This window comes from Caretta caretta, chromosome 9 (assembly GCF_965140235.1).
Source record: "Caretta caretta isolate rCarCar2 chromosome 9, rCarCar1.hap1, whole genome shotgun sequence".
Taxonomy (NCBI): Eukaryota; Metazoa; Chordata; order Testudines; family Cheloniidae; genus Caretta; species Caretta caretta.
In genome coordinates, this window is record NC_134214.1 from 98,150,478 (window position 1) to 98,166,413 (window position 15,936).

The 15,936-nt window shown below is 43.9% G+C and overlaps 2 protein-coding genes across 8 annotated transcripts in view; one reads left to right on the forward strand and one right to left on the reverse strand.

Moving 5' to 3' along the window:
- The window catches only part of MAP7D3 (MAP7 domain containing 3), a 163,617-nt gene that overhangs the window by 11,451 nt on the left and 136,230 nt on the right, over nucleotides 1-15,936 (forward strand). The window lies entirely within an intron of this gene.
- Nucleotides 1,268-15,936, reverse strand: part of LOC125642480 (uncharacterized) — an 87,186-nt gene continuing 72,517 nt past the window's right edge. Inside the window, exons 6-10 of the mRNA XM_075132571.1 lie at nucleotides 12,683-12,777; nucleotides 11,789-11,853; nucleotides 10,186-10,231; nucleotides 8,743-8,768; nucleotides 1,268-6,344 (exon numbers count right to left, since the gene is read on the reverse strand). Of these exons, the coding sequence (XP_074988672.1) occupies nucleotides 6,269-6,344; nucleotides 8,743-8,768; nucleotides 10,186-10,231; nucleotides 11,789-11,853; nucleotides 12,683-12,777 (308 nt within the window). The 3' untranslated portion in view covers nucleotides 1,268-6,268. The remainder of the gene's footprint in view (nucleotides 6,345-8,742; nucleotides 8,769-10,185; nucleotides 10,232-11,788; nucleotides 11,854-12,682; nucleotides 12,778-15,936) is intronic.

Consider the following 15,936-nt stretch of genomic DNA (forward strand, 5'->3'; position numbering starts at 1 on the left):
GATACTTTACTTACCTATTGGTCACTGTTTGCAAGCCCTGTGTATTCTTTTCTTTCCACAAAATAGAGTTCAGTATTTTTAACGTAGTCACAGCAAGTGGCCTGCTTATCTCATCACACTTCAAAGTAGCAGAGACTTTGTTTACAATAACCTCAGTTTCTACCTTATCCAATGCTGCAAAGTTTATCATCAGATTTAAAAGGTGTTCTGCAACATCCTCTGCATTTTTCTGGAATAGATTAAAAAACATAGAGGTGACTTAATGTTTTGCAATATAGCAGAGCTGAAGTGCTTATCTGGTCTTAAGAGATGCTCAGCTTGTTAAACTGATTCGGTAGCTGAAAAGACTGTTATAGATGGTGTAAATGTGCATTGATCTGGCCCCAGGTCCATAACACACACTTTTTTCACAATTCTAGTTAAAAGATGCAATCACTAGATGTGCTCCAGAAACTGTTAATTTATGTAGTAATCCTAGTGCAAATAAAATAGTTTCACTCTCAGTCCATTGTTACTAGAGTGCAAGCAGCTCTAACTTCAGATACACTTGCGAACTAAACTGCATGCATGTTGGCCAGCACATAAACCTCAAGCTATCTGTGCTTTGTTTCTTATTGCATTTGATCCTTTCTAACTGCATTTGTATTGATTAACACTGGAAAATCCCGATTACTAGTCCAGTGCTAAAACTCACTTCTGCCATCTTTCATCTTTTTCATTAGTGTCTTGTGGAACCTGTTCTTCATTTAAATCGATGCCACTCATTTAATGCTTAAGGTGAAAGATCAAACACACTTCTGAGTTTTTTAGCTCTGTGCAATGGAAAACTATATCCCCTGGGTTTTGTGCTCTCTTCCCTTTTCTCCCCCCACCTCCTCTTATTTAACCCCTATGGAAAATGCTACTCTGGCAGGTCCTGTACACACAGATCTTACCTACCTCCCCACAAAAAGATACTGGTGCATGGGGGAAGTACGCAAGGGGCTGAAGGGCACAGAACCCCCCACCCCAGTCAGTGGACCTGACACAAGGCAGCTCCTCCACAACTGCTCTTCCAGTCACAGGAACAGGCTTCCTCAGTAGAATAGGAGCCACCCCACTTGTGTCAAGGTTCCTCCCCCACCCTGAACTCTAGGGTACAGATGTGGGGACCTGCATGAAAGACTCCCTAAGCTTATTCTTACCAGCTTAGGTTAAAAGCTGCCACCACCGAAGTGTTACACAAAGAACAGGGGAAGTGCCCACTTGGAAACGTCTCCCCCACCCAAAATATCCCCCCAAGCACTGCACCCCCTTTCCTGGGGAAGGCTTGATAAAAATCCTCACCAATTTGCATAGGTGAACACAGACGCAAACCCTTGGATCTTAAGAACAATGAAAAAAGCAATCAGATTCTTAAAGAATTTTAATAGAAGAAAAAGTAAAAAGAATCACCTCTGTAAAATCAGGATGGTAAATACCTTACAGGGTAATCAGATTCAAAACATAGAGAATCCCTCTAGGCAAAACCTTAAGTTACAAAAAGACACAAACAGGAATCTACATTCCATTCAGCACAGCTTAATTTTCTCAGCCATTTAAAGGAATCAGAATCTAACGCATATCTAGCTAGATTATTTACTAAGTTCTAAGACTCCATTCCTGTTCTAAGATTCCATTCCTGTTCTGTCCCTGGCAAAAGCATCACCCAGACAGAGAGAGAGAGAGGCTTTGTTTTTCCCTTCCCCCAGCTTTTGAAAGTATCTTGTCTCCTCATTGGTCATTTTGGTCAGGTGCCAGCGAGGTTATCTTAGCTTCTTAACCCTTTACAGGTGAAAGGGTTTTTCCTCTGGCCAGGAGGAATTTAAAGGTGTTTACCCTTCCCTTCATATTTATGACAACTTGGTTTGTAGCCATTTTGTGTGTAATCATGAACCCACTGGCTATGCCCCCAACCCCCACCCCTGTGCTGATCAATGGGGAGCTGGTATGGAGCCCTCCTCTGCTCCATTCAAAGTTGCTTAGTCCTCATCCCCCTATGCCCCAGGGTAACATGGTGCCCAGCTATGATGGTTTACTGAGCTGGAGGCCTTCGAGACCCATATGGAGCTAGGTTGAGTTCATGCTTTATGAATGACATACAGGATGAGTCTGCCTGTACCATGGAGACTTTGAACCTTGGGAGCTGAGGTTTGTTCTTCTCTCATTAATGCACATAGTGCTTCCAGCCTAGTGTGAAATTAGTGCTTTTAAAAAGAGAAATATATCAGGTGTCAACAAACTCACTCCTTTAGCGCAAAGTCTGCGAATCTCAGGTTGTGTTTCCAGGAGAGAGAAATGCAGTTCTTCTTCAAGTGATTGTTCATGTCCATTCCAAGCAGGTGTGTGCATGCCACATGCACGCCAGCCGGAAGATTTTTCCCCAAGCAGTGTCGGTAGGGTCGGGCTGGGCGTCCAATATCGGGCTCCACTGACACCCCCCCCCAATCCCTTCAGTTCCTTCTTACCGCCCGTGACGGCTAGCTGGAACTTTGCTCGCTCTTGCAGCAAGCGCCTTAGCAGTGTCTTTGCTCTTACTGTAAATAGTTTTTTCTCTATAGTTGTACTTATCACATAGTTAGCAGTGTTTGGTAGATAGTTAGTTTCCCCTCCGGGGGTATGCCCAGGTCTCCGGGGGTTAAACTCTGAGTGTCCTGTGGCAAGTTTATGCCCAAGTGTGATCCTCACTTGTCCTGCCTGTGGTGCCTTGATGAGACTCACCAAAAGGACAAGTGCTGCATTTGCAAGGGTTTCCGCCCAAGAACCCTTAAGGACAGAGAGCAGAGACTGAAACTCCCGCTCATGGAGGCGGCTCTGAGACTGCAATCCAACACGGGACCCAGCGACCCAGCACTGAGCACGTCCTCTTCGGTGCGCAGTGCTCCGGCGCCAACGGTGTGCAAAATGGGCCAGACTAAGGACTCAAAAGCCCACCGGCACCGCCGCTATTCATAGGGCGTCGGCATCAGTTTGGCACCATTCTCCATCTCTGGTGCCAGTAAAGAAGAGGCTGGCGAGGGACCAGTCACCCCCCCCCCCCGAAGCCTTAGGGGCTGGTGCTGTCCGCAAGTGGCTCGGCACAGACTGCATCCACCTCGCTTCCACCCAGGGTCTCGTCGACTCCTGCCCCAGCTCGGGTCCAGTCAAGTCCGAACCCTCCTCAGTCCCCATCTGGTGGACATACAACCACCATCAACGCCAGAGGCATTTGAGGTGGCAACGGACCTGATGCGTCTCCCGGTGCCGTCCTCCCCTCAAGGGAGGGAAGAATCTCGGGTGACCGCACGGCCTCTGTTTCACTCCAGGGGCAAGCCAACCATGATGGCTCGTCTGTCTCCATCTCCGGCACCGCCCACACAGACGCAGGAAGCGTGCCGCTCCCCGGAGTCGAGTCGTAGTTCACTGGCAACCCAGGGGACTGCTCCTCCTTGGTCGTCTTATTCGGAGAGCTCGGAGTCAGAGGTAGACTCGGCTCGATCTAGCAGATCGCACAGCAGACAATCCCAGTCCCGGTGCAGTCACCAACCATACCCAGCACTGTGGCAACAACAGTGGCAACCACCTGCTTCATGGCCCTTCTGCACACCCTGGGTGTACCATCAGAGCCAGGGTCAAGTCCGTGGTCCACGCTCCAGAATGGCGTCTGTGTCCTCGGCATCATTTGTGCCACAGTCAGCGCCGGCACCACCGATGACGGCACCGCCCTCGACCAGAGTGGCCCCGTCCACTCACATGGTTTCGGCACCAAAGCCTCAGCCAACCCCGGCACCGGCGGAAGCCTCAGCTCCGTCCCTACCGACCTCGACAGTCTTGGTCCCACCGGTTTTATCTGTCCCGGCACCGACTGCGATGCAGAATTCTTCATCGGTGCCGGTTCCACAGACCGAGTACTGCATGCCAAGGGACCCCGGGGCCGGGGGGGGCTGAAGGCAGTGAAGTGGGTCCACCTCCAATTCTTCTATTCCTCGTCTTCACGCAACGAAGTGGTTGCGGGGACTTCGACGGCTCCAGCTTTGGAGGTAAAAGGGAGTCTTCACTGGCTTCCAGCTTAACTAGGACCCATTAAAAATCTGGATATTTTCTCGCTGGAACAAAGCTATAACGTTTGCCTCTCCTGTTGTCTTGATATAAGAAAGTTCTGCCTAAATTTTCGTTTGCCTTCTGTTTCCCCTGAGACTTTTTTCTCAGGGCAGGTGCTGGGTTAAAAACATAAGAATGGCCATACTGGGTCAGACCAAAGGTCCATCTAGCCCAGTATCCTGTCTTCCGACAATGGCTAATGCCAGGTGCCCCTGAAGGAATGAACAGAACAGGTAATCAAGTGATCTCAGATGCCCATTCCCAGTTTCTGGCAAACACAGGCACCATCCCTGCCCTTCCTGTTTAATAGCCATTAATGGAACTGTCCTCCATGAATTTATCTAGTTCAGGGTTTGTGTGTGTTTTAACCCTGTTAGTCTTTGTCTTCACAACATCCTCTGGCAAAGAGTTCCACAGGTTGACTGTGCATTGTGTGAAGAAATATTTCCTTTTGTTTGTGTTTTTTTTAAATCTGCTGCTTATTAATTTCATTTGGTGACCCCTAGTTCTTGTGTTTATGAGAGAGTAAATAACACTTCCTTATTTACTTCCCCTTTCAATGTGCCCTCTGCCATGTGGAGGGTGAAGTTACCACAGGAATCAATAATAGGGTTACTTTGCTCATTACTTTTCCCTTACCTGACCCATAATTTTTTACCAAAGTAGGTGGCTGTTCATTACCTAATCAGTGCCTTTTCCACAAGGACTGCTTTCCCTGTAACTCCTCTTGTGTATTAGTCTTGTTTATGAATGGTGTCAAATGTGTGTTTTTTTAAATACAGTACATTATGTTCCTTGCTTATCTCTTGCCTACTTCTGTATTTTTTTTAAAGGTTGACAGGGAGTATATCCAAGTCAATAAAACAAATCAAATAAATGTGGGCCTGTTCCAGTACCATCAATAGAGACATCAGTAGAGACCCATGGTCTGTCACTGGCTTCAATGGCTTTGGATCAGATCTCTGGGGATCAAATATTATTTTCTGCTTTAAACTTATCTACAGATAAGTTTGGCAATCATCATAAAAACTGTGACCTAGAACAACATGTATGCAGGAGGTGATTTATAAAGAGGGCAGTTATAGCTGACAATGAGTGAATTCATTTATTTTTATAAGCTTCCTTAAGATACATGGTGTAATAGCCGGCAAAGAGGTACAGGTAAATTTATCACAAAGAATCGGTGTCTTGCTCAAGGTCACCCAGATAGTAACAGTCGGGGATCCTGGTTCCCAGTGCTGTGCTATCACCATTCCTCTCTTCTTTAAAAGCAAACAAAAAAAAACCCCAAAAATCCCACTACATTAGATATGGTCATTCAGTCACTATACAGCAAGAGTTAAGCACATCATGGAGAACTCAAATGAAATCCACAAACCAGGATTTTTAGTATTGAATCATGTTGTGGTACAACCTCCAGTTCTTTCCACCTCTAAACAGTGTATTTTCATGAGATGCAGAATGGAACTGGGGAGACGGGGAACCTTCTCTTAGTGATGCTAAGGGCTTTGCCTTCTGTGGTGTGTTTTGGGACTTGATTTTTTGCATCAGCACTAGCTCCAGCAATCAGGAGATTTGTTTCTAGCAAAGGATCTGAGCTGCCATGCTTGGAGCCATACCACATATGCACTTTTCCTGCATTTCAGAAATGTCCAGACCCAGGACTCTAGTTTAGGTCTGTCTCCACTTGTCCAGAAGTAGAGTGCATAGTAAAATATAACAGGCCAGATTCAGACACAGGGTAAGCAGGTGACTTAAGTGATGTCGAAGCCATGTATACCTCATTTTCTGTAAGTAACCATTGGAACAGATTACTAAGGGCTGTGAGTGATAAATTTTCCATCCCCTGGAGTCTTTACATCAAGCCTGGATATCTTTGAGAGAAATCTTCTAGTTAAGCTGTAAGTTATTGGTCTTGATGCAAGAATCATTAGGTAAAATTCTATGGCCTGATTCATGCATGACGTCAGGTTTGATCATAAGTCGCTTCTGTCCTTGGAATCTGACTCTATACCAATTTTGAGTTTGGGCCAGCCTTCATGAAACTCATGTTTTTTAAGTCTGGCAACAAATATTAGAACTTAATATATAAAATATTACCAATTGCACTGACAATCACATCTTCAGGTTCCACGGATACGGACAAGGGCCCCGCTTCATACTTCACCTGCTACTGTTTTATCATAATAATCAAGCATTCTTGTGACTGAGTGGATGTGGCTTTTATGATGGCTTTGAAGGCATAGCTACAAATAGAACACACAAACAATGATACATTTTTACCATCAGGCTATCCTGTAACAATCATTAACACTCAACATTATATTGAACTGCATAATTTCATTGCCTACTGTGTTTACAATGCTACAGTAATGACCAGATACTGATACTAGTACTTTATGCTGAGTAGTAGCTTACCATTGAAACAAGGGCCTGATTCTGGCGTGAGGTACTCCTTGTGGCATGAGAATCTGGCCCCAAGTTTCAGTTTCTTGTGAAACTGTGAGCATGAGTCTCTAACTTTATCGTACACTCTTCTTTGCTACATCCCAACCAGGCAATGTTTGAGCAGTTGTTCAGAATATGGAATAAGCTAACCATGTAATTACTCTAAAGTCTAACTGTAAGTAGAATCCATAGAACTTTACATTGTCAGCCTTCAGAGTGGGGCATTCCCTGTGGCGTTGAAATGATTTGTATGGGGGCGGGGGTGTGCCAAAAGCCATTGAACAAAACTGTAAAGCCTGGATATGATGTGTGCTGCCAGGATATGCTGCTTCACCCCAGGCATTCCCAATTTCCCTGGCACCTAGAGCCAGACCAGAATTTAGCTCTGAGGCTGGGCATAGGACCAGCCCTCAAAGCACTGCCCAGAATTCTCTGCCTCCAAGCAGCACATGTAGCTGGTTCCATTGCTCCCTTTAGAGTGTTTTCTCCTCAAAACAGCTAAACTCAATAAATAAAACAATACCATTCTTGTGGCTTTCTGAGGATAGTTTACAGGACAGCACCTCTCCTTCCCTCACCCCTCAGAAAGGGCAGACAGAGCGGCTGCAGGACCCAGCTCCCAGTCAGTGTGTGGAAGAGGTCCATGCTGAGAGAATCAAATAGCCCATACTGAAACCTGACTACTGAGTGCTGAGTGGGTGGGATCTATGCTGAGACAGTTGAGCAGATCCTTCACTGAGACCAGGCCAGTGACAGTGCCTACCACCCCATCTCCATGGTTTGCAGAACAAGCAGGAAAATTTTGCAGGAGCTTCCTGAATCTCCAGGAAAGACAGGAGTGGGATCTTGTAGCAACCTGGAAGAAGCAGTTCCTGCTCTGAACCAACCCACTGGAGAGGTCTATGCTAAGATGGCTGAGAAAGCTGCAAACCAACCTTCTCTCTCACAAGCTCTTACTTGCAAGGCCTCAGCTGCCACAAAGGGTGCCAGCTCTTGTGACCTCTTTCTCCCAATGAGCCATTTAGCTGCAGTGGCTCTGGGTCACCGACTTGTGTGCTCAGTCCCCACTCAGCCCTGACCTTACAGCAGGGACCATGGGCTGAAGTGTTTCGGATGCTTTTCCTCTTCCAGTGTCTGGGTCCCACAAGAGGTCAAGAATTAGCTACTCTTTTCCTGAAGACTATCCTTTCAATCTCCTGCTAATGTGCTCTCCCCCTCAGAGGGCCCCTCTCCCTTTCCCTCAGGGGTTGGCCCAGGGGCTGGCAAAGGGTATTGCTCACTGCCTTATCTTAAAGGGGCAACATAAAGTCTTAACCTCTCCTGAGAGCATCTCTCCTCCTAATCCTCTACAGAGAAGGAGAAATTTCTAAAGCTGGGGATTTGAGTGAGGTACCTCAGGCCCTCAATTAAGCTTTCCAGAATTAAGTCTAGATGGGGTGTGACATCACAGGTGCTCATATTTTTAGAAAATTAAACACCAAAGTAACCATCTTCCATTCCCCCCCAAAAAAACCCACAAACCAAAGAGTTTTTGTGTGTGTGTTTCCCTCAAAAGTTCAAGAATTGTACAATTCTTCCTCCACTGGTTTGTGTATGTTTCAAATGGAGTGAGCATTTCCCCAGCAAGACCTACTTGTCTCTAAGGCCTTCGTTACTCTGCCAAAGTTAAGCCTCCTGTGGCCTCTTTAGCAGAGGGCCTAGTCATACCATGTGAGGGAGTATTGCCACCAAACATGCTGAGTGGAGAATAAGAGCATTACTCAGACCAAACCTGGCTATTACAGCCTCAGCTGGGAGAGTATTGACTGCAGTCTCTTCTTGTACAGGCCCAGTAGTGTACAAAGCATGGTACAGCATTGAAACATCTCTTGAGCAATCACTCCTTGTTTTTTCTACACAGGGAGCAGAACTATTCTCAGTATGTCAGGAGATTCTTTGGGGTGTGTCTTAAGGATGGTTTCTTGTATAGGTTCCACTGTCTTATGTTAAGTATCCTCATCATTCTGAAATGTCTTGCTCTACTTCGTTACAAAAGTAATATTTTAAGGAACTTAACCCCCTATAATTAGTAAGTACCTTGATCATCCTATTATTGAATCAGCACCAATATACTGTGTAAAAGTGAAGGAGGGAATTGATTTCATTATGTGCTTAAATCTAAATTCTACCAATACAATTTGTAAACACATATCCTACCTTTGTGAATTCTGCTTTTCCTCCATCTTCAGTTCACAAAATACAGAACAAAACAAGAATAAGGTTAGAATAATGCAACTGGCTTTAATGTAACTATAATGGTTTTCAATGAAAGTGAACAGTAGCTACTAACACGCTCAATGCTTTAAATGTCCATATTTGACTATTCATGTACAGTACAAGTTTGCATTTTGCAGTAGTTTTAATGGTGCATTATATTAAGATTACAATAAAAATAAGGCATGGCAGCTAGTTGCTGCTGATGTGAGGCTGCAAACGGGGACAGAAGACTGGCTCAGCTATGGATCGGAGTCAGAGTAGGAATGGCACCTTGCAACCAGCCAGAAAGAGAGAGGAGGAAAAGGGGCTTTTGAAAAACAACACACTGTGAATAAAACCTCATGCCTGCTCCAACGAGAACTGTTACTGTTTAGAGTCCTGGTCACAAGTCACATGGTTTTGTTTGTGTGCGCACACAAACCACATCCATGTCCTCAGGTCAAGCCCTCCCACTCTGCCTACTCCTCTTCGCACCAGTGCATTCTGGGAAAATCTGAGCAGCCATCCGATAGGACTTCAGCAGAGGGAAGACATGCTGGATAGCAGCACCAACAACTCATGGGTCAATGCACTCTGGGATGTCTTACTGCAAAGATAGGTGGAAGGACTGGACCCAAGCGTGGGTAGGAGTCCTATCAATGCAGCAGGAAAAACAGTTTGTTGAACCAGATGCAGGAGGACAGTGCTGTGCCAGCCTAAGCCCCTGCTGGAGCAAAATACTGTTGTTGTCATGGTTACTAACCACAAAATAACAATGTGTGAGGTTAAAAAAAAGGGTACTTTTGGCACCTTAGAGACTAACCAATTTATTTGAGCATAAGCTTTCGTGAGCTACAGCTCACTTCATCGGATGCATACTGTGAAGTGAGCTGTAGCTCACGAAAGCATATGCTCAAATAAATTGGTTAGTCTCTAAGGTGCCACCAGTACTCCTTTTCTTTTTGTGAATACAGACTAACGCGGCTGTTACTCTGGAATGTGTGAGGTGCAATCACATGCTGTGTTTACAGTCAAATATCACTAACAAGTCCCAAACTCAGCTTGCTTGTCTCACTTCTAACTCCCTCCATGGGCACTTGAACCCCTGGCCTTGATATGGAAATCAGGCAGGGATACCTAGAGTGTAAAATCACACTGTAGCCTGCCGGGCTTTCCCCAGAAGGCTAGCAGGTATTTTGCAAAATGGTTGGAGCTGATCTTTAGAGGTTCTACCATCCCTACGCGGAGTAGTCACACTACATTTTAATGTACAGTGTCTGTGTTTCTACCTTTCAGAATGCAACTAAAATATTGTATAAGCAAAAGGTAAGAGGAAAAATGATTTCTTGGTTATCCTAGGAGAAGAACTCAACACAGGTAGAGTTTGTGTCTTATAATACGTACATCGGCTCTCCTCTGGACACTTCCTCCTGGAGAATTATTCCTGTATCTAAAACAGATCAGAATAAGTGTTTTCTTAGCATATAGATTAGATATAGATATTTTAAAAAATCTGCTAAAGAAATTGTCCCATAGCTGATAATGAGCCTGACCTTGGGCCACTGAAGTCAGTAGGAACTTCACCATTGACTTCCTTGGTACAAAATCAGCCCCATTCTATCTTCAGGAATATTTCATACTGTAACAAATCTGTGGTCCACCATGAATAATCACTGATGTCACCACACTGCTCCCAGTTGCCTCTCAGGGTTACATCAGCAATGGACTTCACATGGTCCTGCCCTTACAACTGGAGTTGTTAAGAACCTATTAATAGCATTGGGCTCATGGCATGATTCAGAAGTTGCACACTTGAGCCAGTTCCTTACAATAGTGTCCTCCCAAGTCCCAAACCAATTTTAAATCCTGTACAGTTGTTCATTCTAGCCATGTCATTTTTCCTATCAGTGTCTTGCTTTTTAGGGCTAATTAGCTCAGAAGGAAAGACGACTAAGGGTACAATATAAGCTGCCAGTTTCTCATCCTATAGTCTAGAAGCCCTTCGCTCCCACTTTAAAAAATTTTAACCCCTTAATTCCTAAGAGCCATTTAACTAATGCATTTTGCATATGGTTACAGCAGATCCAGTAGTTGTCATTTTTAATCCCCCTTTCCCTGTCTCTATTTCACAGTTTCTATTTTTCCCCTTAAGATTTTCAGAATCTGACATGCTTCATGTAAACCATGCAATGTCTTATTTTATTGTTGCCATCCACAACCTCCATCATTCAAGTGATGAGGGAGGAGAAAGTAGAAAGTCAAAATGTGCATAATGGTAAAACTATACATCAAAGTCTGTACAAGTGACACTTCCATCAATCTAGCAAATGCTAAACAACCCCACTTCTCTCACCTGCCTACAGATTAAATATAAACATACATGGGTTTGGCTCTAAAGATCAATGTGGGAGTTTGGTGCAGAAATATTATGGTTTTTAATAGAGTTTTGAGCCTGTAAATCCTGCAGCAGACTTCAGGCACTCAGACCTATATCCTCAAAGGTATTTGGTGCCTAACTTCCATTTATTTCAATGGGAGTTAGGCCTATATATCTTTCGTGGTCTGGGCCTCAAATACTGCAGTGATGAGCCCTATAAGTACCTAGTTAGATACATTAGATTTGGCCTATGGTGGGTGATCTGTGACCTCACACTCTGGTTCTGAATTTTCATAGGTCAAAATCCTGACCAACCTCACTTACATCCATACAACCCCAGATGCAATGAACACTTTCACCATCTTAAACCAGAACTTGTTCCTGTGACTCCAGTTACATGGGTGCAAATGAGTTCACAATTTGGCTCAAAATGTTCTTTCTGCCTGCCTTGTGCAGGACACAGGTGAAGTATGTCCAAAATACAAAGTTTGGAGTCTCCTACAGGTCACGGTTGGATCCCATTATGCAGAAAGGTCCTTTGTGAAATGTCAGTAGGGTCTTGATTACAAACTCTCCCAAAGTTTAGGTTAGGTTGTGGAGTAAATAAACACACTATGGTCAAGTACTTACATGCCTGCAGTTTTTACATAATAATTTGTCACAACAAATTCACCTTCAGAAAATCTGGCATTAAACTGTAAAAGAAACAAGTTTCTCATTAAAAAGAAAAGGAGGACTTGTGGCACCTTAGAGACTAACAAATTTATCTGAGCATAAGCTTTCGTGAGCAACAGCTCACTTCATCGGTCAATATTTTAACTAGAGGTGCTTGTAAATTCATAGTTCCAATGTTTTTTGAAAAATGGGTAAACATTTTTGCAAAAATGTAAGCAATAATGTCAAAATTCATCCTGTTTTTGACCCACTCTAATTCTAACCTCTGAACATTCTTCACAGAGAGGTCAGATATAGCTTGATCAGTCAGTCCTCATCCTCAAAGGAAACCTGCACAATGCTTTCAAAAGATAAGCCTGGGAGCTTAAATTTGTAACTTTGCCAGACACTACAGATCGTAGACTGAACTGAAACACTAGGTTTATGTCTTATTTCAATAATCTGTGACCCACTAACCCCCTCTTTTTGTCCTATGACTGCAGAAGTCTTGACAGGCCACTCTACCTTGAATGGTCCCTTACAATATTTACTTATGCTAAATAATCTGCTCTACCTTCCATTTAGTAGTGATGCTAGGATTACCTTTCCCAGACCTGAAGAAGAGCTCTAGATAGCTCAAAAGCTTGTCCCTTTCACTACCAGAAGTTGGTCCAATTAAAGATATTACCTCTCCCACTGTGTTTCTTTATGACAAGTCTGTCAGATAACATGGTTATGAAACTCCATAATGTTGTTTCTTTTGTTAACTGAACAATTCTCTGTGCTGTGCCCTGGGAGTTCATATTGTTCTTTCAGATGCCCTTGTCTCCTGATACTTATCCACAATTTAATTGGGGGGAATCTACTTACCCAGTTTTTAGCAAAGTTGTTTGCATCATCATAATCAGGAGTACTCTGAGTTTTGTAGAAGACAGAAAACTTCATTTTGATGTCATAGAAGGTAACTGTCGTAATGGGAAATAAGGAGAGCTGTATTTTGTAGTTGGCATAAAAATATGTTAGTATCTTTGTCTCCTCCCATCTGTGTCTGTCTGTCAACTGTTGGGCACTCCTGGAGTCAACAGAAGTTGGGTACCTAACTCCCCCTATGACTCAGAGCCTGATCCTGCAATGAGCTCTGAGTGGTCAGTCTCCTATGGGTGCATAGATCCCCACTGACTTCATAGAATCATAGACTTTAAGGTCGGAAGGGACCATTATGATCATCTAGTCTGACGTCCTGCACAACGCAGGCTACGGAATCTCACCCACCAACTCCTTCGCGAAGGTCTGCCCAGAAACCGCTCATTGTAGGATCTGGGCCTTTAACTATAAGCTCTTTGAAGCAGGGCTTGTAATTTTACTCCATGTTTGTACTGCATCTGCCACACTTGATCCCTAAGAGGAGCCCCTGGCTATTACTGAAATACAAATAATAAATGTTAATATATGTAGTCTGGTCTGTACACCCTGACAGAGAAGGGTGGCCCGTTCCATGAGGCAACCTACAAGTACACTGAGAGAACCTGCTTCAGTACAGAAATAAAACCCCCCTCTGACCGCCCACCCCCAAATTGTCACCTACATCCCAAGGTTGAACTGATACAGAGGATCATCAACCTACAACCCATATTCCATGGGACCACATCCTGAAAGAAATCTTTCCTAAACCCCCACTTCTGACCTTCAAACACATATCTTCCCCCAAACCTTTCCAAGCTCATCATTAGAAGCAAATTCTCCACAAACCAGGACATACCAACTCAAAGCAACACCAGACCCTGCCAGAACAATAGCTGCAAAACCTGTAGACATAATTCCACTGCTATGATGATCAACAGCCCACACACCACACCTTTTAAGATCCATGGGTGTTACACATGCCTAGCAAAGCATGTGGTGTACAACAGAACCTCTGAGTTATAAACACCTCAGAAATGGAGGGTAGTCATAACTCTGAAAGGTTTAACTCTGAACTAAACGTTATGGTTGTTCTTTCAAAAGTTTACAGCTGAACATAGACTTAATACAGCTTTTTAAACTTCACTACGCAGAAGAAAAATGCTACTTTTAACAATGTTAATTTAAATGAAACAAGCACAAAGTTTCCTTACCTTGTCAAACCTTTAAAAAAAAAAAACACTTTCCCCATTTTTTTTAGTAGTTTGCGTTTAACACAGTAGTGTACTGTATTTGGTTTTGGGGGTTTTGTGTGGCTGCTGCTGCCTGCTTGTATACTTCCAGTTCCAAATCAGGTTGTGTCCGTTCATACCTCAGGTGTTTGTAACTCTGAGGTTCTAACTTCTACTGTATCTCTTCCAGCACACTAAATGCCTCAATAACTGTCTTGTTTCAGCCACATAATCACTACCCTCTTGAATGAACTCACAGAGGAAAAAAATAAGACAAACACTGTCACCTGTCCTTACCTTTTACAAAATGACTCATAGACATTAAGACCAGAAGGGACCATCACTATCTACATTGCAGGCCACAGAGTCTCACCCACCCACTCCTGTAATAGACTCCCTAACCTCTGGCTGAGTTACTAAAGTCCTCAAATCATGATTTAAAGACTTCATGTTACAGAGAACCCACCATTTACACCAAACCTGCAAGTGATCTATGCGCAGAGGACGTTGAAACCCCCCACAGAGTCTCCACCAATCTGACCTGGGGAAAAATCCCTTCCCAACCCCAAATATGGCAATCACTTAGACCCTGAGCATGCGGCAAGACCCACCAGCCAGACCCATGGGAAAGAATTCTCTGCAGTAACTCAGCCATCCCCATCTAGTGTTTGAGCTGCTGGTCCTCATCCTCAAAGGAAATCTGCACAACACCTTCAAAAGACAAGCAGGGGAGCTTACATTCATAACTCTGCTAGACATCATGGACCGAATAGATACTAGATTGGTGTAATGAACCATAAACCTATAACCATTTACCCTACCCACAGCTTTTCCCCCCCCCTTTCTCCCCTATGACTGGAGAGGTGTTAACAGGCCACTTCACATTGAATGGTCCCTTGAAATATGTGTTTCAGAGGAACAGCCGTGTTAGTCTGTATTCGCAAAAAGAAAAGGAGTACTTGTGGCACCTTAGAGACTAACCAATTTATTTGAGCATGAGCTTTCGTGAGCTACAGCTCACTTCATCAGATGTTTACGATGTTTACTTCATATGTGTTTACTTATGCTAAACAATCTGTTCCACCTTGAATTTAGCTGTGACACCTATGGCCTGGCCAGGTCAGCTGACTTAGGCTCAGGGGGTTCAGGCAGCGGGGCTAAAAACTGCTGTGTAGACATTCGGGCTCACGCTGGAGCCCAAGATCTGAGACTTTCAGTCCTGGCAGGGTCCCACAACTCAGGCATCAGCCTGAGCCCAAATGTCTACACAACAGTTTTTTAGCTCTGGAGCCCAAGTCCCATGAGCCTGAGTCAGCTGACGGGGCCAACCATGGGTTTTTTAATCCCTGTGTAGACATGCCTTCTGAGTACCTTTTCCAGGCCTGAAAGAGCTCTATGTAGTTTGAAAGCTTGTCTCTCTGACCAACAGAAGTTGGTTCAATAAAAGATTATTACCTCACTTAGCTTCTCTCTCTAATAAAAAATAATAGTACTTTTCATTTAGATTTACATTGTAGGGAAGATGCACAATAAGAGACCTAAAAAAGTCTTCACAAATGATAGATTGCTCTGCTTTTGTGACCGTTGGAAGATACGCAATTTACCTTTTCACTTCTATATATTTGATCTTAAAGGCACAATCTAGCTCTTAGATATATAGCAGCTGTGAGGGTTTCTGCCTACTTTACATCAGGGAGCTGCTTAAATTGCTTTTCTAAGAAAAATAGTTAATCTCAACAAATTAGGCATACTATATGTAGTCAAAATGTATAGATGTATTTGGCAGGGATTAACAGCCAGATAATCATATGGAGACAACTGCAGCTGTATTTGTTTAATCAGCAATGAACTGCAGCTGGAAGCATCACTTCTATCTGAGTTAAACAGGTAGCTAGGCAGCTAACGACGAACAAACCCAAACAATCATGACTTGCTAATTTGTGCCCACAATGAATCTGCAGGGACAACAATGTGAGAGCCTGCAAAAAAGAG